Genomic DNA, 26,933 nt, shown 5'->3' with positions numbered 1-26,933 from the left:
TGCAGAGGAGATTCACCAGGATGTTGCTTGGGCTGGAGCATTTCAGCTATGAAGAGAGACTGGATAGGCTTGGGTTGTTTTCCTTAGAGCAGAGAAGGCCGAGTGGGGACCTGATTGAGGTATACAAAATTATGAGGGACATAGATAGGAAGAAGCTTTTTCCCTTAGTGGAGATGTCAATAACCAGGGGTCATAGATTTAAGGTAAAGGGCAGGAGGTTTAGAGGGGATTTGAGGAAAAATATTTTCACCCAGAGGGTGGTTGGAATCTGGAACACACTGCCTGAAGGGGTGGAAGAGGTGGTAGAGGCAGGAACCCTCACAACATTTTAGAAGTATTTAGATGAGCACTAGAAATGCCATAGCATACAAGGCTACAGGCCAAGTGCTGGAAAATAGGATTAGAATAGATAGGCTTGATGGCAGGCACAGACATGATGGGCCGAAGGGCCTGTTTCTGTGCTGTATAACTCTATGACTCTAATAATAGTTGGCAATTTCAACTACCTCCAATGTCATCTGGGATACAAACAGTGTGAAGGGCACAGAGGGCACAAAATTCTTGAACTGCATTCAAGAGAACTTTTTTAGCCAACGCGTTAACAAGCCCAAAGTGAGGGGGTGCAATTTTAGATTTAGTCTTCAGAAATGAAGGTGGACAAATGGATGAAGTAGCAATGGATGACCATTTTGGAGATAGTGACACATAATACAGTTAGTTTTAGCAAAATTATGGAAAAGGACAAAGATAAAACAGGAGTAAAAATTCTAAATTGAGGGAAGGCAAATTTTATGAAGCTGAGAGGTGATCTGGCAAAAGTGGACTGGATACAACTACTTGAAGGAAAGTCAGTGGCAAAGCAGTGGGTGGCATTCAAAAGCGAGATACTAAAGGCACAGTGTAGGCATGTCCCCACAAAGATAAAGGGTGGTACTGCCAAATCTAGTGCCCCCTCATTATCTAGAAGCACACAGGGTAAGATAAAGCATAAAAAGAAAGTGTACGACAGTCATAAAAAACTTAATACTTTAGAAAGCCTAGAGGAATATAGAAAGTTCAGGGGTGAAGTTAAAAAGGAAATTAGGAAAACAAAGAGAGGACATGAAAAATTATTGGCAGGTAAAATCAGAGAAAACCCAAAGATATTTTATCAGTACATTAAGAGCAAGAGGTAACGAAGGAAAGGGTAGGGCCTATCAGAGATGTACAAGGGAACTAATGCGTGGATACAGAAGATGTGGGCAGGGTTCTTCATGAGTTTTTTGTCTCTGTCTTCACAAAGGAGAGGGAGGATGCAGACATTGTAATAAAAGAGCAGGAATGTGAAATATTAGATACAATAAGCCTAATGAGAAAGGAAGTACGAGAGGGTCTGACATCCTTGAAAGTGGATAAATCACCAGGGCTGGGTGGATTGTATCCCAGGTTGTTAAAGGAAGACAGGGAGGAAATAGCAGATGCTCTGAGGATCATCTTCAAATCCTCACTAGATACAGGTGAGGTACCAGACAATTGGAGGCTGTGAACATTGTACCATTGTTTAAAAAGGGTGCGAGGGATAGGCCAAATAATTATAGGCAGATCAGTCTGACCTTGGTAATGGGCAAATTATTAGAATCAATTCTGAGAGATAGGATAAACTGCCACTTAGAAAGGCACAGATTAATCAGGGGTAGCATGGATTTGTTAAGGGAAGGTCGTGTCTTACTAACTTAATTGAATTTTTTGAGGAAGTAACAAGGAGGATTGATGAGGATAGTGCAGTGGATGTGACCTACATAGATTTTAGTGAGGCTTTTGACAAGGTCCCAAATGGCAGACTGGTCAGAAAAATGAAAGCCCTTGGGATACAGGGGAATGTGGCAAGTTAGATCCAAAATTGGCTCAGTGACAGGAAACAAAGGGTAGTGGTCGACCGATGTTTTTGCGAATGAAAAGTGGTTTCCAGTTGTGTTCCACAGGGCTCAGTGTTGGGTCCCTTGCTGTTTGTGGTATATATTAATGATTTGGACTTAAATGTGGGGGGCATGATTGGGAAATTTGCAGATGACACAAAAATTGGCCATGTAGTTGATAGTGAAGAGGATAGCTGTAGACTCCATAATGATATCAATGGTTTGGTTGAGTGGGCGGAAAAGTGGCAAATGGAATTCAATCCGGAGAAGTATGAGGTAATGCATTTGGGGAGGGCAAGCAAAGCAAGGGAATACAAAATAAATGGGAGGATATTGAGAGGGGTAGAAGAAGTGAGAGACCTTGGAGTGCATATCCACAGATCCCTGAAGATGGCAGGACAGGTAGATAAAGTGGTGAAGAAGACATATGGAATACTTCCCTTTATTGCCTGAGGTATAGAATACAAAAGCAGGGATGTAATGCTGGAACTGTATAAAACGCTGGTTAGGCCACAGCTGTAGTATTGCATACAGTTCTGGTCAACACATTACAGGAAGGACATAGTTGCTCTGAGAGAGTACAGAGGAGATTTACAAGAATGTTGCCAGGGCTTGAAAGTTGCAGCTATGAGGAAAGATTGGATCGGCTCGGGTTGTTTTCCTTAGAACAGAGGAGGCTGAGGGGTGACTTAATTGAGGTGTACAAAATTCTGAGGGGCCTAGATAGGAAGGACCTGTTTCCCCGAGTGGAGAGGTCAATTATGAGGGGTCACAGATTTAAGGTGATTGGTAGAAGGATTCGCGGGACATGAGGAAAAACTTTGTCACCCAGAGGGTGGTGGGTGTCTGGAATTCATTGCCTGGATCGGTGGTGGAGGCAGAAACCCTCAACTCATTTAAAAGGTACCTGGAAATGCACCTGAAGTGCTGTAACCTGCAAGGCTACAGACCAGGTGCTGGAAGGTGGGATTAGATCAAGTGGCTAGTTTTTTCAGCCGGCGCAGACACGATTGGCTGAATGGCCTCTTTCTGTGCTGTAACTTTCTATGGTTTTATGGTTCTATGGTTCAGAGAAAAAGGTAAATGTGGAACTTGAATATGAGGTAAAGCAAGGGAGGAGAACAAGGGGACATATATTTAAACAGATGAATGGTAAATTTAGGACTGATGTCAAAAAGAATTTTTTTCTATGAAGAGTAATTTCAACTTTGAATTGATTTTCAAGAGGAATAATGGTGGCAAAAACCTTTAGGTCATTCGAGAACATATTAAATGGCATGATGTAGGGACGACAGTTTTTTTTTGAATGCATGAGGCATTTGGTTAAGTAGTTTCCCTCATTTATCTTTATCTTGTGAAATTTGAGGTAATCATGATTTTTCTTGTCCTATGAGCATGTCCCCACTAATACTTGCCTAATGCACTATTTTTGTATATTGTGCATCACCCCTGGCATTGTTTGTGAGTAACCTTACAATCTAGAGCACACTTGTGAAGTTCAGCTATTAACCTGGCCTTCCTCTTTCAGGCAAATGCTTAGCTATACCCTTTGGGGAATTCAGCTAACCACAGGTGCTGGTAAATTCCAAAGGTCAATTTCAGGTTTCAAGCTGAAATGACCGTACAATTTGTACAATCGACTAGATAGTAACAATATAGCGTCCATATACAATTTTAATAGCATTATAAATCATCACAGCAGTCCTGACCAATCAGGAGTGATCATTTAAGTGTCAGATGGCTTTCTTAATGAACAGCAAAGTGTCCAGAATGCACACTGTGATTTGAAGAGTGCTGTGTAACCATGGTACCTAGTCAATAATGAAAGTTGGATGCAGCAATCATGTGTGTATGTTAGAGAGTGTTTGTGTGTGTGCTTGTTGGTCCTCTGCCTCCATAGCTCCATCCCAAGTAAAGTTAGTGGCTTTTTTATTTGAATAGCTTACCATAAATGTTCATCCAGTATTTTCTTAAGAGATCAGCATAATTTTTTTAAATAAATCTTCATTCATCCACCTCTGGAGTCATAGGGCTGAATTTTCTGGCCCGTGGAGACTGGGTTGGAGGGCCAGAGGGGCTGGGAAAATAGCGGGGAGCTGTGTAGGGATGGCTCCCCAATGCAGTCCCACCTTTTGGGGACTTTCCCATGGAGGCAGGCAGCCAATTAGTGCAATTAAGGCCCCACTTAGGGGCCATTTTGTGACACCACTGGTATTTTCCCTCCATCAGAGTGGTTCGCCCCCTCCCACCTTGTGCAGAGGCCACCACCTCGATTGAGGTGGCCACCCGCAGGATGGGTGCCCCAATGACAAGGCTTCAGGGATGAAAGGCTGCAACTGCAGCCATCAGTCGTCAATCAGAGGGGTTTCCCCTCCACCCCTTCAGTCCTATCGGCTTCGGGCCTCTTTAATTCATGAATTCTATGCAGGCAACTAAGGGCGCCTCCATGTTAAAGCATCCTCACGATCACCTACCTGCCTCGGCAGCACCCACCTCTCTCAGTGAGGCTGCCGGCCTGATGTCACTGCGGGCCCTCTGATTGGCCCTCCAACCTCAGGAACCCACCTGCCATCCTTTATAGGATATCAAGCGTGGAGGCGGTCAATTAGAATGCTGCCTCCTGGAAGGTTGTTCCAGCAGGTATGTTGACCACATGGGCGGTCTCAGGACCCCTATATGAGCCCAACGTCGGGGTCTTGATGCCCACTGGAAAATCCAACCCATAATGTTATGTCCTTGAAATGTAAAAGAAATAACATAACCCTATCACTGCTGCTCCATATAAAATAGTCCACCACAAACCCTTGCTGGGAAGTAGATTTGTTGTGAGTGTGTCTGTGTTTATATCATTACTGTTAGTTTGCTAGCTTAACCTTGTTCCCATGACCTTCCTCTTACTCTCTGGCAGTTTGCTTTGGATGGCTCTTCTAGTTGGGCTCCGTGGTGCATTAGCATTAGTAAATGAAGTGACATCACTGCCATTTTTCTTTGTCAGCCAACATAAGCTGTGAGGTTATGAACAAAATCACTGAAGAAAAATAATCTGGCTTCCTACCCTCAAATAATAAATAACAATTCTCTGGCTGGAAAACATAAAGTGGGTACCAATGGTGTAAAGAAGTCACAAGAGCATGACAAAAATTGATCTACCTGTTGAGCAAAAATTAGGCCTGAATTAGCTCTAAAATTGCAAGGGGCTTGCTACAGGTCATTATTTTGGACTGGCAAATTGCTGCATGCAGCAATTCATGACATTCAAAAAGGAAATGAGGCTCAGTGGCGCAGTGGTTAGCACCGCAGCAGTTAGCACCGCAGCCTCACAGCTCCAGCGACCCGGGTTCAATTCTGGGTACTGCCTGTGTGGAGTTTGCAAGTTCTCCCTGTGTCTGCTTGGGTTTACTCCGGGTGCTCCGGTTTCCTCCCACATGCCAAAGACTTGCAGGTTGATAGGTAAATTGGCCATTAGAAATTGCCCCTAGTGTAGGTAGGTGGTAGGGAAATATAGGGACAGGTGGGATGTGGTAGGAATATGGAATTAGTGTAGGATTAGTATAAATGGGTGGTTGATGGTCGGCACAGACTCGGTGGGCCGAAGGGCCTGTTTCAGTGCTGTATCTCTAAATAAAAAAATAAATAAAAATAAAAATAAAGGAAGACTATGCTTCTGGCCATTGTCAGCTTCCTTGCAAAGGAAGAGTTATGATAATGAGGCCCAATGTTAAAATTCACATTGCAAGGACAAGCTTTATGCCTGGTGCTCACCGCACCCATGTAATGTAGGTGTGTGATGAATTCACTGGTCTAGTCTGCTGAAGTTAGATTCTTAAAGTTAAGTTACTATTTCAAATCTTTAAAGGAAAGTTGTGTTTTTTGGAAGAATTAATATTGGCCTGAATTTTACATTATGGCGGAGGCCCTGCCAACCAGCTAAAGTGTTAGGGGGAAGCCCACCTCCGCTGGGCCTGGAAACCACACTGTAATTTTGTCAGGCCCAGGCCCTTAATTGGCCTCGGTCAGGACTTCCGCCCTCTGAGGCAGGCAGTCCCCCTTCCAAGAACTACCGGCCAGTCAGTGGCCACTGCTGGGACTGCACCCAGCATGAGGAACAAGAGGGACCAGCTCCAATAAAGGTTAAGTGGAGTTTTGGGCCTCAGCTGGAAAATTGGCTGGGGGGTTGGGGGTTGATCAGGAGGGCGGGGAGATATGCTCCAACGGGGGCAGCTTGTACTGCTTGGGAGGCCCTCTGTGGGACAGGGGGAGCCTGATCAGGAGCCCCCCCCCCAACCCGGGCCCGCAAGGAGGCCGCCAGGTAACACTGGGCGGCTTCCTCAGCTGACAAAATACCCAGCCGCCACTGTTAAAATACCAGTGGCAGCAGGAGGAGGCCCTTAAGTGGCAATTAATTGGCCACCTAAGCACCTCAATTGGCCTGGGGTGGGTGGGCTGTTTGTCACCTCCTCCGTCGCTGATAAAATGGCAGCGGGGGTGGGTAGGTGACGGGAATGACACCCCCCGCCTCCCACACGATTTTACACCCCACACCACGTCCATCCCGTTCCCGCGGGGGTGGGGGTGGGGTTGGCGGTGGTGGGGGGGTGCGTAAAATTCCAGCTATTGAGTTGCATCAGCTCCTTGAATTATTATCTGTCACTGTGCAGGCCATCATTTTTTCAACTTTAACAAATTGATGGTTTAATGTACTTTTACAGTAATGCTGATTGGTACTGTAACTGTCTTTTCAGCAAGCAAACTGTTGGAAACAGGACCTATTCTAAATGATTTAGATGAGGAAGGCAAGACCATGCATGACAACTGATGCAGGTGTAGTGTCAACCTGTTCATTATGTTCGCACCCTTTACTGCCCCAGATCTGCCTTTTCTGCCTCCATTTCACAAGTGATGCATCATTGAACTAAGTAATGCTTCAGTCTGACTTGTAGACTACATTTTGAAGAGTGTTGGCTCTTCCTGTGTCAATGAAGGTTATCACAGCATTAAACCTTTTTTTATTCATTCATGGCATGTGGGCAGCACTGGCAGGACCAGCATTTATTGCCTATCCCAACTTGCCCTTGAGACAGTGGTGGTGAGGCACCTCTGTGAACTTGGCCATGTGAGCCGCATGGAAGATGGCAGGATCCCCAAAGACACATTGTACAGCGAGCTCGCCACTGGTATCAAACCCACCGGCCGTCCATGTCTCCGCTTTAAAGACGTCTGCAAACGCGACATGAAATCCTGTGACATTGATCACAAGTCGTGGGAGTCAGTTGCCAGCATTCGCCAGAGCTGGCGGGCAGCCATAAAGACAGGGCTAAAATGTGGCAAGTCGAAGAGACTTAGTAGTTGGCAGGAAAAAAGACAGAGGCGCAAGGCGAGAGCCAACTGTGCAACAGCCCCGACAAACAAATTTCTCTGCAGCACCTGTGGAAGAGCCTGTCACTCTAGAATTGGCCTTTATAGCCACTCCAGGCACTGCTTCACAAACCACTGACCACCTCCAGGCGCATATCCATTGTCTCTCGAGATAAGGAGGCCCAAAGATGACTGTAACTGTCTTTTCAGCAAGCAACCTGTTGGAAACAGGAATTCATTTTGGGTTTCCTATTCTAAATGATTTAGATGAGGAAGGCAAGTCCATGCATGACAACTGATGCAGGTGTAGTGTCAACCTGTTCATTATGTTCGCACCCTTCACTACCCCAGATCTGCCTTTTCTGCCTCCATTTCACAAGTGATGCATCATTGAACTAAGTAATGCTTCAGTCTGACTTGTAGACTACATTTTGAAGAGAGTTGGCTCTTCCTGTGTCAATGAAGGTTATCACAGCATTAAACTTTTTTTTATTCATTCATGGCATGTGGGCAGCACTGGCAGGACCAGCATTTATTGCCTATCCCAACTTGCCCTTGAGACAGTGGTGGTGAGGCACCTCTGTGAACTGCGTTTATGCTGCTGCTTCCTTCCAAGCTGCCTGTTTGTAACACATTGATGTAGCGCTCATATCACATGATACTATGGGCTGAATTTTGTATCAAGGCCCAATGTCCCACCGCCGGGACTGGAAGCGAGAGCTGCTGCTGCTTGGTTTGGGGTGGGCTGGGGATCGGTGTTCTGTGGCGGCCAGCCAATTAACTGCTGGGGCCTTCCAGGCCTCAGGCAGCCAGACAACGATTGCCAAGGTCATCCAAAACCATGGGGCAGCAAGGTCTGCCAATTGCCTCCATCTCAGCTGACAGCGCAGGGAGAGCACAACACTCAGGGTTCACAAATTAATATTTTGTTTAAGCCTTGTAATATTTTTGTTCTCCAATAAGTGTGTGATATGGCAAGGCAAGAGGTATCCTTGCATTTCTTGTGGGCCACTGGGACCTCAGGAGTATCCTGGCTCCGTCAAAGGGCGTGATGGGTGGGACCACACCGCGTGAGGTCAATCCATTCCCCATGCCACAGTGTAATGTCTTACTGGGTGCAAGTAAATGGCAAGGTCAATGAAAGAAGCAGCAACAGGGCTGCAGAGTGCAGAAGCTTTATTGAATTGCATGGAGCTGTCATTAAGGATCCTGTATTAGCGCATATCTCCCTTGTGCATATCTCATGGCACCTTGCCTGGGGTTCTTCAACATCCTGCGCCTTATCATAATCTTCCTCCAGTTCTTCATTGGCTGAGGAGGCATTGTCCTTCACAATATCCTCATTGTTCAAATGCTCTCTCCTCTGTACTGCCAGGCTGTGCGGAGCACAGCACACCACAATGATATGCGAGCATACTGAAGGGCTCCACCAGATCTATCTAGGCATCTGAACTACTTCTTCAAATACCCTAAGGTCTACTCAATGGTTGCACGAGTTGGCAGGTGTTGTACCTCTCCTCTGTATCAGTGCTTGGTGTCCTTATCCGTAGGCATGTCTTCAGTGGGTAGCCCTTATCATCCAGAATCCACCCTTGAAGATGTACAGGGGGCCTGTAAAGCTTTGGCACCTGGGACCGCTGTGGCACGTGGCTGTTTCCTGGGAATCATGCAAGCACCTGCAGGAACCGCTTGCGGTGGTCGCAGACCAGTTGTACATGGAAGCCCTTCCTGTAGATGAAGGCTGCAGTCTGGTCAGTGGAAGGCTTGATGGTCACATGCGTGCAGTTGATTGCACCCTGCACTGAGGTGGCCCCAAACCCTATGACCATCTCAGCCTGACTGTCCGGATCAGTGCAAATTGGCTGGCCCTCTTGAAAGTGGCATTGGTGACCATCTTAATGCAGTGATGAGCGACAGATGGGAAGCACCCAAACATATCTCCAATGGATCCCTGGAATGTTCCTGAAGTGCATAAATTCAGCGCTACAGTGACCTTTAGCATCACTGGCTTTGGGTGGGCCATTTCCCATGGGACTCAGCTCGTCCTTCGTCATGGCACACAGCTCTGTGATGACCTCCCTGGAGAGGCACAGTCTTCGGCGACATGGCTGCTCTGATATTTTAAGATAAGCCTCGGTTGGTAGACCCTCTGTGGAGGGTAACCTCTTCTTCACACAGGAGGCTGGTTGTGTGCCCCTCTGTGCCTTTCTCCTGCTTCCCCACCCAGGGCTGGCACTCCTGCTACCCCTCTGATTGCTGCGGCTCTCTCCCTCACTAGAGGTCCTGAAGCCTGAGTGAATGAGACCCATGGTAAATAGCTGCATTCAGTCATCAGGGCCTCTTACGTTTCCCCCTCCCACACAACTGCCAACTCTGAGATGGCACTCTGGTGGTATGACCCCCTACAGTACTGGCAACTTTTCCCAACCGATAGCACCAATGCCCACGCTGTTCCACCCTCTCTGACAAGCCATGCTCAGATTCACGATGTCTGCTGTCTGAAGCCAGCACTGACCTCTTGCTAGCTGACCCCCTCCTTATACCTGGTGAGGCTCTGAAGCCCTGTGTTTCCTGTGCACTCTTGGAAAAATTTGAAAAGCCATAAACTTGAAGTTAATTGCCTGTTTATCAGGCTTAATTACCTTCCCACAATGTGTGAGCACAAGGTCTTCATGCCATGCTGGCCACCCTTCAGAATTTCAGTATATTCAGGCTTCCATCCTGACACCTTCCCTCCTGGTATTCTGACCCCTCCCGCCTCCCAGCCTGACCCCAAAGGGCCGAGAAAATTCAGCCCTATTTTTGTTAGTAAATGTGAAATGGAGGCATCAGCTGTACAGGGACAGGAGTCCCAAGAATATAAGGTATGGTAGATGGCACCAAAGACACAAAAAGACCTCAAAAGTAATAATCTCAGGATTACTACAGACATCACATACTAACCAGTACAAGAATAACCAAATTAGTCAATGCAAAGGTAGAGGTTTGGAGCAGGAGAGAAGGATTTGGACTCTTGGAATGCTCAGACCAGTTCTGGAATAGGATTAGGCTTTACCATAGATGAACAGATCTGGGACCAGAATTCTTCCAGGGAGATTAGCTGGACTTTGAATGGAGGGATTAAACTAATGTGGCATGGAAAGTGGAAAAGCAAGCGTGTAGAGCAAATGTTTGAAAGGAAAGTAAGTTTTAGATGTGCAGGTAATAAGAAGATAGAAAAGTTGAAAGGGATTAAACAACAAGATAGTATAAAAGATATTCGGATGTGGGGGGATAGAAAAATTTGAAAAGAAGGGATTGTGAATGTTAATATTAATACAAATAGTCTAAGAAGTAAAACCGAGAGCCATTGATTAATATAGAAAATTATGACATGATGGTAACTGAAAAACGGCTGCAGCTCAGTCAAGAATGGCAATTACATAAGTGAATGGGGAGTAGAGAGGGGAAGACAGGTAGCAATATAAATTAGACAGAGTAAGATTGCACTAAAACTAAGTAATTAAATGGAGAAATGGTCCAAACAGAATCACTTTGAATCGAGTAAAGGATTGGATGAGTTTCTGGAATTTTATTATAGACCACCAAACAGGGCAAAGAAAATTGAGCATGAAATTTTGTACATAATTAGATGGACCTGTATTAACATTAGAATTAGAGATGATTTTAATTATCTAAAAGTAGACTGGGAGAGGAAATGTTTACGAGGAAAAAAGTATTTTTTTTTGTATGTATTCAGTATTGATTTCTACTACTTGCAGCTGCAGATGTTTTTGGAAAGGGAGGAAATTGGTGAAAGTCAGTGTTCATGTTGCGAAGAATAAGACTTAGGTCCTTCAAATTAGGTTAGGAGGTTGATTAAGATTTGCTACTAAATACAGAAGGCAGCACTACTTGGCCTGGCTCTTGGCAATGAAGTGAAACAAGTAGATAACACAAAAGTAGATGTACATTTGGGAAACAGTAACAAAAAAAAATTCAGTTCAGTGTAAAAATAGGAAAAGAAAAAGAAAAATTGAAAACAGGGTACTTCACTGAAGAAAGCAAATTATAATAAAATAAACAAGAGTCTTGCCCAGATTGAATGGAACTATAGATCAGCAGTGGCACATATTTAAGTAGGAGATTGAAGGGTACACAGCAAGCATATTCCAGTAAAGAAGAAAGGGAGTGTATGAAAGACCAGAGTTCATGGAAATTTGAAATTAAAGAAGAAACATTTAGCATTTACAGGATAAATAATTGCTAAGAAAGCCAGAATCAATATAATGAATATAGGAAAGCTATAAAAAGGAAAATAAGAAAGCCAAAAGTGGAGATACAATTAACAAAAAACATAAAGGAAATAAAAAGGAATTTAAATAGTATCTCAGCATTTAGATGATGCAGTCAAGATTTCATTATAAATTTGATCAAAACACTCTTTTTCCTGCTTATATATAAAAAGGGGGAGGGGCACAGTAATTAGAGTCACTCCCAGTGAATGGATGAATAGGTTCCCATCAGGATAATTATCATTCAAAATTAAATCAGTACCTTAACTTAGTTAGTAAGCGTAAGATTTAGAATCTATCCTAATTTTCAATTACTAAACAATGAACATGATACTGACATGTTTTTAATTGAATTGGAGTCCATATTAGTTCTGGTGTGAGTGCTTATTGATGTATAGAATTATGTAAGTTGAAGATCTAACTGTTAAATAGATACAGCTGCAGCATTTACACCCTCTGTAAAAAAAGTCATTAATTTTGTTCATTATTGAAGATGAGGTAGTTGTTGTATTTTGTTTATTTTCTTCTATTTAGTGGTATTTCCCATGTCAAAGCAGTAAGCTGTATACCTAACTCCTGCCTAGTACAATTAAAGGGACTTATGTGTCATTTTATCAGACCTGTCTGCATAAATGGCCAATGACATAGCTAGTAGAGATATTGTCCCTATATCAACATTAATACCTGCCACAGAAATGTTCTACTATGCCAAAAGTTGAATTATCTGCCCAGCAGGGCAAGTGGTAGGCACTACAATTGGCATTATCACCTTGGGTTAATAAGGAAAAAATCAGCCAGGGTTCCCACTCCTGATCACTATCCAGTGACCTGTGGTGAAAAGTACATATGTGGTCATCAGTTGAGGCCATGATTGGGCCTATGATGTCATTGTGCCCAAATAGCCTGCTTAGTTATGAACAATAATAAATTGGGCAAAGTAGCAGAGGTGATTTATGGGAGTTTTCTGGAATAGTTAGCTGCAAAAACACTGCTTCAAACCTAACATATAGATTGTGTTAACGTTGTACCTCTGTTTAAAAAGGGAGCGGAGGATAGACTGAATAATTACAGGCCAGTTAGTCTAACCTCAGTAATGGGCAAATTATTTGAATCTATTCTGAGAGACAGGATAAACTGTCACTTAGAAAGGCACAGGTTAATCAAGGATAGTCAGTATGGATTTGTTAAGGGAAGATCTTGTTTGACCAACTTGATCGAATTTTTTTGAAGAGGTAACACGGGAGATAGATGGGGGTAGTGCAGTTGATGTGGCCTACATGGATTTTAGCAAGGCTCTTGACACATGGCAGATTGGTTAAGAAAATAAAATTCCATGGGATCCAGGGAAATGCAGTAAGGTGGATATAAAATTGGCTCAGTGGCAGGAAACAAAGGAAAATTGTTGACGACTGTTTCAGTGACTGGGGGGCTATTTCCGGTGGCGTTCCACAGGGCTCAATGCTGGGTCCCCTGCTTTTTGTGGTGTATATTAACCATTTGGACGTAAATGTAAGAGGCATGATAAAGAAGTTTGCGGACGACACAAAGATTAGCCGTGGGGTAGATAGCGAGGAGAATAGCTGTAGGCTAAAGGCCTGCTCGGGTCTGCAAATGAGACCTGACCCGAGCCTGACAGAACCCCATCCGACCCCGAGCCCGACCCGGCCTGAGTCCTTCCATTTTTTCCCGCGCCCGACCCGACCCGACCCGACCCGACCCGACCCGACCATCAGTTAACTTACCTTCCGTTTTTCACTTCGTTCCTTACCTGCACAAGCTTAAAATAACTGTAGCAAAACCACCTTTAAAGTCCAAAAAATAAATTAACATTAAAGTCACTTACCTGAGGTGGTGATAGAGCGTGTCCAATCCAGCCCGACCTGACCCGAGCCCGAATGCCGGACCTGGAAGTGCGACCCGACCCAACCCAAACCCGACACATGTCGTTGGGTCCCATCGGGTTCGGGTCGGGTAGAAGGCCTTTACTGTAGGGTGCAGGAAGATGTTGATGGTCTGGTCAGATGGGCTGAAAAGTGGCAAATGGTATTCAACTTGGAGAAGTGTGAGGTGATGCATTTGGGGAGGTCAAACAAGGCAAAGGAATACACGATTAATGGGAACAAAGTGAGAAGTGTAGAGGAAGTAAGGGACTCTGAAGGTAGCAGGACAGGTCGATAAGGCGGTTAAGAAGGCATATGGAATCCTTTCCTTTATTAGCTGAAGTATAGAATACAAGAGCAGGGAGGTTATGCTGGAACTGTATAACTCATTGGTTAGGCCACAACTTGAGTACTGTGTGCAGTTCTGGTCACCTCATTACAGAAAGAATGTAATTGTACTAGATAGGGTACAGAGGAAATTTTCGAGGATGTTGCCGGGATTGGAAAAATGCAGCTATGAGGAAAGATTGGATAGGCTGGGGCTGTTCTCCTTGGAACAGAGAAGGCTGAGGGGCAACCTGATTGAAATGTACAACATTTTGAGGGGCCTGGATAGTGTGGAGGTGAAGGGCCCATTCACCTTAGCCAAGAGGTCAGTGATGAGGGAGCATAGATTTAAAGTGATTGGTGGAAACATTAGAGGGAGAAGAGGAAAAACTTTTTCACCCAGAGGGTGGTGATGGTCTGGATATCACTGCCTGAAAGGGTAGTTGCGGCAGAGACCCTCAACTCATTCAAAAGGAGTCTGGATATGCATCTCAAGTGCCGTAAGCTCCAGGGCTACGGATCAAATGCTGGAAGGTGGGATTAGAATAGGTGGATCGTTTTTTGGCCGGCACAGACACGATGGGCCAAGTGGCCTCTTTCTGTGCCTTAAACTTTCTATGATTCTATGATCGGAGGTGAAATGCTGCAGTGCAGCATAAGATGTCTGTGGTACCCTCAGAACCATACCCTAACAAGTAGACCTTAAGAGGATGAGTGGAGGAGAGAAAATTGTGCATAAAATTAATGAGAAAATAAATTAAAAGTCGAAGATAACCATTTGTAAACTGCATCACAATAGGTCACAGGCCTGAGCAGAGTTTTCAGAGCTAGCCATTCTCAGAAACTCCACCAATGCTATTATGAAGTCCCTTTAAGTAAATATCACAAATTGTAAAATGGAAATGACCAACAAGAATAAGACTGAACTTCAAATATCCCAAATTGAAGGAGAAGGAAAAATCTATTAGATCGATTCAAGTGTTTCAGAAAAAAAGCTGTGAAATGCCCTTCCTTGATGCTTTGTTAGCTTACAGAATACAGACTTGTGCAGAGATGTAGCGGAAATGCTGTCTCATTGCCAGTCTTATTATAGCTCATCTCTATCTGCCTTTCTTTAAAGCCAGCTGAGAATATCCCATCCACTTCCACCCCCATGGTAAGACAAATGTGCTGCAGGTCTCCTTCTTCAACTACTGCATGCTTTTTGTTTGTTTTTGTGCGCTGTCATTTGAAACTGTGTCTGTGCACTTTTTGAGCCTGTTTACTCTGCCTGTCATTATGGTCTTATAGTCTGTGTTAGAAAATTGTGGAATGTGCACTATTTTGTCACTGTATAATTTGTGACATTTCTCTCAGTTGTTGTGTGACTGTGTAATGGATTGTAATGACCTTAGAACCCATAAGGTTTTCTGGTTGCCTTTCAATAAAATAGATATGCATTGGTAAGATTAAGCTCAGAGTGTAAAAGAGTGCAAAGTATTGTTAAGGTATTCAGTTCTAACGAATTTGCCTTTTTTGTAAGTGACGTCAGTATTATTTCCTATCTGTGAAATAAGATTGAACTATACATAGCTGTATCCAGGGCTCCACATTAGAGCCATTGAAGATATGGTCTGTTGAGACAGCTCATTGGGCTCACAGGTTCATACCCACAACAGATACGTTTCTTGATCACGGTCATACAATTGAACTACCAGGGAAGAGAAATCAGAAAATGGAGCATCCCAAGAGCACTCTTGTGCACCTCCTATCAGACACTTCCAAAATTAGCAAAGAATTTGACAGGGGCAAAAAACATAAAATAAAAAGATATATCAAATTCACTGAGCATGAACAGTGAATGTACAACATTCTTACTTTTGAAATAAGGTTGCACGTCTATCACTTACCACAAGCCAGGCAGTAACTGATTATTACCAGTGATGTATCCTCTATGTAACAGACTCCATTCTAAAATGGCAGTGATCCCCTTTTTTGGAAAAGCCCCTTTCAGATATGTTACCAGAAGACAAATGCAATATTATGATTTTTTAAAGTAATGTTTAAAATGGCAACATAATGAGATACTTTTAATTCTAACCAATTTTATCATAAGAGTGGAAAATTCATCACTAATTCTTGTAAGAAATAGACTTTTTTAGCTTTCCTCAAAACTTCTAACATTTTATATAAAGTGAGATGGGGACATGTGAAAACAAAAGATTGTATTTGACAAACTTAGTAACAGTTTTTTTGAGGAAGTGCCAAATATGCTGGATGGGGTAATTCAATGGCCGGATTTTACTGAGCTCCTGACGTTGGGCTCCAAGGCGGGGAGAGCCGGATGATTGTTCTGGCAATGGCCCACCACGGAGCCCGACGCCGGGAGTGCTGGGCCCGATCTTCCCAGTGGCGGTGTGGCTCCATGGAGCTGGCACCATTGATGTTGTCAAAACCCCCCCACCCTCCAAGAGATCACGGTGGCATGCGGGCCACCATGTTTTTCGCCCACCGCCACTCCCAGCGACAGGAGAAGAAAATCCAGTCCAATGGATGTGATATACAAGGACCTGTGCCTCACAGCTCCAGGGACCCGGGTTCGATTCTGGGTACTGCCTGTGTGGAGTTTGCAAGTTCTCCCTGTGACCGCTTGGGTTTTTGCCGGGTGCTCTGATTTCCTCCCACAGCCAAAGACTTGCAGGTTGATAGGTAAATTGGTCATTGTAAATTGCCCCTAGTGTAGGTAGGTGGTAGGGATTATGAGATTACTGTAGGGTTAGTATAAATGGGTGGTTGTTGGTCGGCACAGACTCGGTGGGCCAAAGAGCCTGTTTCAGTGCTGTATCGCTAAATAAATAAATAAAATAAAAAAGCCTTTAACAGAGTACCACACAGGAGATTTGGAGAATATTTAAGCAGTAAAGGATTAGAGGGAGGGCATAAACTTGAATTAAAAACTGTTTAGAAGAGAGGAAACAGAGTAGCAGTTAAGGGAAATTTCTCAGAGTGATTGGAAGTTGGTAGAAGTGCCACATAGGGTTCTGTTCTGGAACGACTTCAGTTCATGATGTTCACCAATGATTTGCAAATAAGGCTAGAGAAAGTAATATCTAAAATAGGATGAAAAGAAGCTGCAAATGGATAGGACTAAGGTTGATGGATTGGGCTAAGGTACAGCGGTTGGATTAGTGTGAGATAGTATATTTTGATAACAAAAAGTAATAAATGTAGAGGTTGAAGGAAAAAAGGAAGGGCGTGGAACAAATCATTGCGGCTCTTTCAAAGAGCCGGCATAGGCAAGATGGGACAAATGGCCTCCTTCTGTACTATAAGTTTCCATCAATCTATTATACTTTGGGAAAGACTGGGTGATGTGATAAAGCAATGATATACCCAATAAAGTCAATGGATCATAAAAGTGGTGTGTGTACATATTTGCACACATTTTCTGCTTAACCCATTCAGTACACTATTGTTCTGATGCCGCTTGCTGTAGCCTGTGTCCATTCTGTACAGCTGCAATAATGTTACTGTCTGGTATCGTTCTGGACCAAATGCTAGAGTGGGGGGGTGACACCAAGTGGTATCTTTTGTGGTGAATCGTTTAACAGTTCTAATAACGAGTTATTAGATGTGTTTTACATTAAATTCTTAGCAGAGACATTTTTTTAATTAAAAGTCACCAGAAAGCTGTTGGGTCTGAGCTCTGGTTACAGTATTCCAATAGTTACGACTTTCCGATATGTTTTGTGACCTGCTACTTTCTGTGAGGTACTCCAGAATTCAGATGAAAACTCAAGGATTTCCATTACCTTCTTCCGCCTGTTTCGGGTGATGCGCTTGGTGAAACTGCTAAGTCGAGGTGAGGGAATCCGAACGTTGCTGTGGACATTTATCAAATCATTTCAGGTGAGAAATGTTATTGAAAGCTATAATTGTAATTTATAGTGTTCTTTTGTTTTGCTTTCCATAGTTACCATGTTTCTTTCTTTTCAATATGTGGTTACAACATAGAGTGGTTAGTTTACTTTAGTAGTCTTTTTATGGTATGTTCAGAACAGATTGTCCATTTCAAGGAGCTTATCTTGCACAGACACAGTCTAAATAAGGCCTTTTGTAACAAGAGATCATTGGAATGTTCAGGGTTGCATTTCTAGCAGCCAGACCCATTTCTTTCAAGAACTTCATAAATCAAGGTTTGAAAAGAGCAGTTTCTGTGGGACTACACCAAAGGTTTCATGGGCCATCTTAGATATTTCATGTCTTGATTCTAAAATGTTGTATGTGGCAGGTTCATTTAAAATAAAATTAAAATTAATGAAATCTGTTTGGATAGACACTGGACATCAAATCACTGAAGTGTTAATGGTTTCAGTTGTGAAACAATGTTCCTTTAAGTCACATTGTTAAGTGTTGATATTTTCATTGTTCAGTTTTGATGAAGTCAGGGATGTTTTTAAATTCTGGATAATTTACTAACACAGAGATATTCTCTTCTAAAGTTTGGCTGAAAGTGAAAGAAAATCTCAAGTCATTTAAATATTGCTGTCTGAAGCAAACATGTTGGCCGAAATTTTACGGTAGATGGATGGGAGCCAGACTCCAATGTAAAAGTTGGTGGCAAACGCGCTTCCACCTAGCCCGGGGTTCCATCCCATATTTTACGGATCCCTGAGCTTTAATTGTCCTGAGGCGGGACTTTCCACCCACTTGAGGGAGGTGGTCCCACCTCAGTGAGCTGCCGGCAAAACAGCGGGCCGGCAGCTCTTAGACCCAGCTGCGCCACAGGGAGCGGTGGCCAATGCTAGGACTGCAGCCCAGCCGACGCCATGGATCGAGGAGGGAAGGTAAGTAGGGCCACTTAAGGGTCTTGATTGGCCTCGGGCAGGCGGGCCGTTTCCCACCCCCCACCTGACCGCCGTAAACTTGTCCGCAGGTGGAATTGGGGCAGGAAGGCCTCCCGGAACCTGCCGCTCAATTATATGCCGCCCCCATGCCTCCATCCGACCCGCTGGGGCGGCGTAAAATTCCGGCCGTACAGTTTTAAAGTTGCAGAACTCTTAAAGAGTTGAGTTTCATCAGACTTAACATCCCTTGACTTTAGCTGCATCAACAAATTTGCAAATATTTATCTAAATAAAGCATTTGATCTGTTCCACTTTTGTATAATTTAATGAGGGAAAAAGATTCTTCTAGTCTGCAACCTCACTGGAGGCTGGCAGAAGAAATAACCTGTGTGATACAGCAAAATGTAAGAACTTAAGAAATAGGAGCAGGAGTCGGCCATGCAGCCCATCGAGCCTGCTCCCCCATTCAATAAGATCATGTCTGAACTCCGACATCATCTCCATTATCCTGCCTTATCCCCATACTCATTGATTCTCCTCATGTCCAAAAAAACCAATAATCTCAGTCTTAAATATACATCACCAAAGCTTTCACAGCTCTCTGGGGTAGAGAATTCCAAAAGTTCACAATCCTCTGAGTGAAGAAATTTCTCCTCTTGTCAGTCCTAAATGGTCGATCCCTTATCCTGAGGCTATGATCTCTAGTTCTAGATTCTCAAACCTGGGGAAACAGCCTTTAGCATTTACCCTGTCAAGTCCTTTAAGAATTTTAGATGTTTCAATGAGATCATATTTTATTCTTCTAAACTCCAGAGAATACAGGCCTATTCTATTTAATCTTTCCTCATAGGGACAATGCTCTCATCCCAGGAATTAATCTGGTGACCCTTTGTTGTACCCCTTCTAAGGCAATTACATCCTTCCTTTGTCAAGAAAACCAAAACTATACAGAGTGCTCCAGGTGTGGGCTCACCAAAATCCTATAAAATTGCAGCAAGACCTCCTTACTCTTTTCCTCCAACACCCTTGCCATAAAGCCTAACATACCATTTGCCTTCTTAATTACTTGCTGTACCTGAATGTTAACTTCCTGTGATTCGTGTACAAGGGCCCCCAAATCTCCCTAACTACAAGCATTTACTAATCTCGCACATTTAAAAAAATATTCTGCTCCTCCATTCTTCTTACCAAAATGGATAATTTCACACTTCCTCACATTACACACCATCTGTCACCTTCTTGCCAAATCATTTAACTGGCCTCTATCCCTTTGCAGCCACTTTGCATCCTCCTCATAACTTAGAACCATAGAAACCATTGAAAAGTTACAGCACAGAAAGAAGCCATTCAGCCCATCATGTCTGCGCTGGCTGAAAAAACTAGCCGCCCAATCTAATCCCACCTTCCAGCACCTGGTCTGTAGCCTTGCAGGTTACAGCACTTCAGGTGCAGGTCCAGGTACCTTTTAAATGAGTTGAGGGTTTCTGCCTCCACCACCGATCCAGGCAGGGAATTCCAGATACCCACCACCTCTGGGTGAAAAAGTTTTTCCTCATGTCCCCTCTAATCCTTCTACCAATCACCATAAATCTATGCCCTCTGGTAATTGACCACTCCGCTAGGGGAAACAGGTCCTTCCTAACTACTCTATCTAGGACCCTCATAATTTTATACACCTCAATTAAGTCACCCCTCAGCCTCATCTATTCTAAGCAAAACACCCTAGCCGATCCAATCATTCCTCATAGCTGCAGTTTTCAAGCCCTGGCAACATTCTTGCTTCCTCACATTGCTTTGTGTCATCCGCAAACTTGTATATATTACACTTGGGCCCTCGTCTAAGTCATTCATATATATTGTAAATAGCTGAGGCCCTAGCACCGATCCTTGTGGCACTCCACTCATTTTATCCTGCCATCCTAAAAATGACCCGTTTATTCTTACTCTCTGTTGTCTGTCCATTAACCAATCTTCATTCCATGCTATTATATTATTCCCAATCCCATGAGCCCTAATCTTGTGTAACAACCTCTTGTGAACCACCTTATCGAATGTCTTCAGAAAGTCCAAATATACTACATCTTTTCCCCTAATCTATGCTGCTAGTTTTCCCCTCAAAAAACTCTAATAGATTTGTCAAACATGATTTTCCTTTCATAAATTCATGTTGAGTCTGCCCTGGTATCACATCATTAATAATAGAATCTACAATTTTCCCTACTACTGATCTCAGGCTAACAGCGGGGTTACGTTACTACCTTCTAATCCAAGGGGATCATTCTAGAATCTAGAGAACTCTGGCAGATTAAAACCAATACATCCACTATCTCTGCAGCCACCTCTTTTAAAACCCTAGGTTTTAAGGCTATCCAGTTCAGGGGATTTGTTGGCTTTTAGTCCCATTAATTTCTTGAGTACTTTTTCTTTATTGTTCTCACTCTCATTTGACCCTTGATTTCCCACAATTTCCGATATGATCTTTGTGTCTTCTACTGTGAAAACAGACACAAAATATTTGTTTAACATCTCTGCCATTTCCTTATTCCCCATTATAATTCTTCTGTTTCTGGCTCGAAGTGACCCATGTTCAATTTCATTAATCTCTTCCTTTTTACATACCTGTAAAAGTTCTTACAATCTGATTTTATATTTCTTTGTATTTCTTGCAAGTTAACTCTCAGATTTTCTTTCTTTTTATCAATTTCTTGGTGATCCTTTCATGATTTTTAAATCCCTCTCAATCCTTAGGCTTACTACTCTTTTTTGGCAACATTGTAAGCTTCTTTTAATCGAATAGCTTCTCTTAACTTCTGTAGTTAGCCATGGCAACACCACTTTTCCAGTGGAGCTTTTATTCCTCAAGGGAATGTATATTTGTTGAGAATTATGCATTATATCTTTAAATGTTCACCATTGCTTATCTATTATCAAGTCTTTTAATTGAATTTCCCCATCTACCTCAGCCAGCTTACCCCATACCTTTATAACTGGCTTTGTTAAATTGAAGACCCTAGTTTCAGACTTAATCATATCACTATCAAACTTAATATGAAATTTTAACATATAATGATCAATCTTCCACAGAGGAGCCTTAAATATATGATTGCTAATTAACCTTGTTAATGCTAGATCTAAAATAGCCTGCTCCCTAGTTGGTTCTTTGACATATTGTTTCTAGAAAACTATCATAAATGCATTCCATGAACTCGCCCTCCAATTACTTTTGCCATATTAGTTGGCCCAGGATATATACGATGATTAAAGTCCCCCATATTGCTTTACCTTTATTACATCTTCCTCTAATTTTCTTATTTACACTCTATCCAACACTATGGGCTGAATTTCATTTGCGCGCCGCACATCACGGTAGCGCGCGTTGAAGTCAGCGGCGTGCCTGCACTGAACGGCTGTCACCGAGCCCCTGCGATATTACACGTGGGGGCTCATTAGCATCACTGCGATGTGCCGTGCCCCCCATTTTACATGGGGAGTGGCGGGACATCCGGCGCAGTGAGGGACCTTTTGGCAGCTGTGCAGCAGGTGCTGGGGCCCTATTTAAAGTGCCCCAGCACCTGCTTCTTGACAGTTGCCAAAGAAATACTTACTTCACTGTTGAAGAGTGGGGCTGCTATCAATCTGGCAGTAAAGCAGAAAGTGTTTAAGAAACTCAGCAGATCAGGCAGAATCTGTGGAGAGAGATGCAGAGTTAACTTTCAGGTCTGTAACTCTGCTTCTCTCTCCACAGGTGCTTCCTCCTGACCTGCTGAGTTTCTGCTTTGCTGCCACATACTTACGTTGCTGTGTCCCAGTGTCCTGTGAAGTTGCGATCCTCTTCTTCCACACAAGTGTAAACATTCCTTCTTGTAGGCGTGCTGCACCTGGGTGAATAATCTTAATTTCATCCAGGATGTGAGACTTAAGTGTATCATAAAAGGCAAATACACAACAGAAATAAAACGATAATTGAAGAATATCTACATATTATGGGCTTCTAATCATCTGACTGTGAAAAGCCGCAGACTAATATGCATTTGGAATCTGTATTCATTTCTCTGCTAACTGTTATGTGAAAATACAGGTAACTGCAATTAAACGATCTTTGTAAAAACCCAGGAAAATATGTTCATATTCTAGCTGCATTGCCAACCAGAAATATTACGCCAATAATTATGATCAGCTACTTCAGAAGCAAAGTGCTCGTGAACATGTGTTGATATGTAATAGATGAAAAACCATGACAACAGCACAGTTTTCCTCATTAGTTCTCATTGGTTTTCAAACATGTGCAAGACAAACCTTGCAGCCAGAAGTTAGAGCTGTTACACAGTGGAGTCATCTTTGCATTTAAGGGACCACACCAAAAACCGAGAATGGCAGAGGGGTACTCTAGGGTAGCCCCACAGTTCAGCAAAGCCTCCCTGCTCATTCTTCACCAAGCTGTGCGGACAAGACAAGAGGTTCTTTTCCCCAGCGATAAGAAGAGGCCCACCTGCTGAAACAAGGCAGCCTGGCTGGAGATGATGGAGGAGGTGAGTAGCCATGGGGCCATCTGGCGTCAAAGGGTCCAAAGCCGGAAGAGGATGAACGAGCACTCCCCCAGCCAGCCAGGGCCCACTAGGCCTCGTGTGCACAGGATACAACCAGCAAAGTCATCCACAGCCAAAGGGCAATCAAATTTGCAGCAAAAGTTGCATCGAGAAGGGACATTCGCAAGCGTTTACAGAGAACACACTGACACAAATGAGAATGCGCGGGTGTCACAGCAATGTCAATACGTCTTTCACTAAATGTTCCTCACCAACATCTGTGAACATTTCTCTGTACGAATGATGCGTGCCAGCATGTAGCACCAATGTCACATCCCTTCGCACCGTTGGTCCTTCAGGAGAGCCAACAACATATGCAATATCATTGCCATGCCACTAGTATCCATGAGCGTCTCCACGGATGCAATGACATGGACATTGGCTCACTCAGATGCTGCCTCTAATGGTTTACACAGAGATGCCCTGCAGATGTGGACTGTGGTGCACAGAAGGTGAGCGAGGGTAATGTGCGGTTTGCAGAGCTCATGTCGGTTCCTACGGAGCAGATAGCCTTTGTTTGATAAGCCATTGCCGTACGTCCCTAGCTCACTGCTAGCCCTGCATGCAGAGCCTGGGTACCATCTGCCCTCCCATGCACTGTTCCTGTTGTAGGTCCTCAGTGACCTCATAGTCGGTGAAGGAATCCTGTTGACATTCTCTCCTGATCATGTCAGGCCTGTCCCCTATTGGGTGCGTAGTTGTACAGAGCACAGCGAGCAGCAAAGAAAGGAGCTGGCCTTTTCGGCCCATAGAACAGGGCATCACCCGATCTATGCTGGCATTGGAAGTGCATTTTCAGCATGCCGATCACCTGCTCAGTGGTGACTCTTGTAACTCAGTGGCTGGCGTTGTATCTCTCCTCTGCAGCAGTGATGGGGTCTCTCACTGGTGTTGGGAGCCATGTCTGCAAGAGATAGCCCTTGCCTCCAAGAAGCCACCCCGCCATCTGAGCCAGTTCATTGAACAGCGGTGGCAGCTGGGATTGGCACAGGGCCCAGGTATCATGGCAGCTGCCTGAGAAGCGGGAAAAGATTTGCATGAAGCATCTCCGGTGATCACATACCAGCTGCACCTAGATTGAGAGAATTCCTTTAATGGTAACGTCTGCAGGTGGTAGCCTGGTGGGATGCCTGATGGCCACATGAGTGCAGTCTGTGAACCCTAAAACCTATGGTTCTCCGGCAATGGTGCCAAAACCGATGGCCCTCTGGGCCTGGCTGTGAGAGTCTGTCCTGAAGTGGACATACTCACTGGCCCTCCGCTGCAGGGCATCGGTGACCTCCCTGATGCAGCGATGCACTGCTGACTGTGTGACCCCACAAAGGCATCTGGTGGGCCCCTGAAATGCTGCAGGGGCATCAAGCTTAAGAACCGCTGCCACTATGAGAACTGCAGGTATAGGATGTCCACCGAAGCCCATGGGCTGCAGGTCATCGTTGAGCAGGGCACAGAGACATGTCACCACCTTCTCTACATGCACAATCGCCTCTGAAACTGGTGCTCTGACATCCGATGGCATGTCATGTGGGGCCTGTAGATGCACGGCGACCGTAACAACAAGCTCCCCTTGGGGGCTGCTGCTCACGACCTGGAGCCTCTATGTGGACTGCACCTGCCTGTTGCTTTTGCCTTCGGCGCATACGGATCCTCGGGAGAAGCGGATCACACAGTGTAGGATGAGCCAATCCCGTTTCTATGTGAGAAATAAAGTTGGATTCTTCATTTATTTGAAGGTTCCCAACAGGGAACGGGTTGACGGGCTGTTGACGGGTACATCAGGTGCTTTCATGGATTAACTATATGGCATGGCATGGCATTGCCCATCTTGGCTCACACAGAGTGGCACAGCATGACCACATCAAGATCCTACCAGATTGCCCCCACCATCTATATAACCTTAATGTTCCTACCCTTTCTAGCACCCTTCCCACACACAGTGACTAGCGTGCTATTGCTCCTTCACACACACACAAACAAACACAGAGCGTACACTGTTTATAGAGGGAGAGTACACAGTATCTCCCTTCATGCCTGCAGAGCTTTCCCTCCAGTAATCCCAGACCCCCTCCCTCCTCCCTTTAAGAATGCAGAGCTGAGACCCCTGTAATCCCCCCCTCCTCCATTTAAGAATGCAGAGCTGTGACCCCTGTAATCCCCCCTCCCTCCTCCCTTTAAGAATGCAGAGCTGAGACCCCTGTATATCTGGACTTACCTTCACTGTCCTGTACTCCTGCTTCTGATGTACCGTCTGGTTTTCTGTTTGTGAACTGGATGGCACGTGACAGCCACTCGTTCTTAGGGTGGCGCAGTGGTTAGCACCGCAGCCTCACAGCTTCAGCGACCTGGGTTCAAATCTGGGTACTGCCTGTGTGGAGTTTGCAAGTTCTCCCTGTGTCTGCGTGGGTTTCCTCCGGGTGCTCCGGTTTCCTCCCACATGCCAAAGACTTGCAGGGTGATAGGTTAATTGGCCATTATAAATTGCCCCTAGTATAGGTAGGTGGTAGGGAAATATAGGGACAGGTGGGGATGTGGTAGGAATATGGAATTAGGGTAGGATTAGTATAAGCGGGTGGTTGATGGTCGGCACAGACTTGGTGGGCCGAAGGGCCTGTTTCAGTGCTGTATCTCTAAACTAAAAAACTCTAAATTTAAAATTTACAACTGTTCTAGCTTCAACTGCTGTTTGTGGGAGAAAGTTCCAAACCTCTCCCACCCTTTGCGTGAAGAAGTGCTTCCTAACATCTCTCCTGAATGGTCTGGTCCTAATCTTTAGACGATGCCCCCTAATTTTAGAATCTCCAACCGGTGGAAATAGTTTATCTTTATCTAGGCTGTCTTTTCCTGTTAATATCTTGAAGACTTTGATCAAATCACCCCTTAACCTTCTAAATTCTAGCGAAAACAGGCCTAATTTGTGTAATCTCTCCTCGTAACTTAACCCTTGTAGTCCAGGTATCATTCTTGTAAACCTACATTGCACTTCCTCCAAGGCCAATATATCCTTCCTAAGGTGTGGTGCCCAGAACTGCTCACAGTACTTAAAGTGGGGTCTAACCAGGGTTTTGTACAGTTGCAGCATAACCTCTGTGTCTTTATACTCCAATCCTCTAGATATAAAGGCTAGCATTCCATTAGCCTTTTTGATTATTTTCTGCACTTGCTCGTGGCACTTTAAAGATATTTTAAAGATCTATGCACCTGAACTCCCAAGTCTCTTTGGACATCCACTGTACTTAACCTCTTCCCATTTAGAAAGTACCCTGCTCTATCCTTTTTTGGTCCAAAATAGATAATCTCGCACTTGCCCGCATTGAAATACATCTGCCACAGTTCTGCCCACTCACCTAGTCTGTCAATATCTCTTTGCAATTTTATGCTATCATCTAGACTGTCTACAATGCTGCCTAACTTTGTATCATCAGCAAGTTTGGATATATGACTTACTATGCCATCATCCAAGTCGTTAATGAACAATGTGAATAATTGAGACCCCTGTGGGACACCACTAGTCACATCCTGCAATCGGAGTACTTACCCATGATCCCCACTTTCTGTCGCCTACCACTCAACCAACTTCCTAACCATGTCAATAATTTGCCCTCAACTTCATGGGCTTCTACCTTAGTTAACAGTCTCTTATGTGGGACTTTATTAAATGCCTTCTGGAAGTCCATATAAATAACATCCATAGACATTCCCTTGTCCACTACCTTAGTCACTTCTTCAAAAAATTCAATGAGATTTGTCAGGCATGACCTTCCCGTCATGAATCCATGCTGGCTGTCCCTGA

General features: G+C 44.2%; 1 protein-coding gene across 5 annotated transcripts in view; it reads left to right on the top strand.

The window, feature by feature from the left end:
• The window catches only part of cacna1c (calcium channel, voltage-dependent, L type, alpha 1C subunit), a 1,113,964-nt gene that overhangs the window by 940,206 nt on the left and 146,825 nt on the right, over window positions 1–26,933 (top strand). For all 5 annotated transcript variants that reach the window (XM_068050762.1, XM_068050758.1, XM_068050759.1 and 2 more), the window contains one exon: window positions 17,491–17,619. In XM_068050762.1, coding sequence (XP_067906863.1) covers window positions 17,491–17,619 — 129 coding nt within the window. The remainder of the gene's footprint in view (window positions 1–17,490; window positions 17,620–26,933) is intronic.

Source organism: Heterodontus francisci, chromosome 18 (genome assembly GCF_036365525.1).
Source record: "Heterodontus francisci isolate sHetFra1 chromosome 18, sHetFra1.hap1, whole genome shotgun sequence".
NCBI lineage: Eukaryota > Metazoa > Chordata > Chondrichthyes > Heterodontiformes > Heterodontidae > Heterodontus > Heterodontus francisci.
This window is presented reverse-complemented; position numbering and strand designations above follow the sequence as displayed.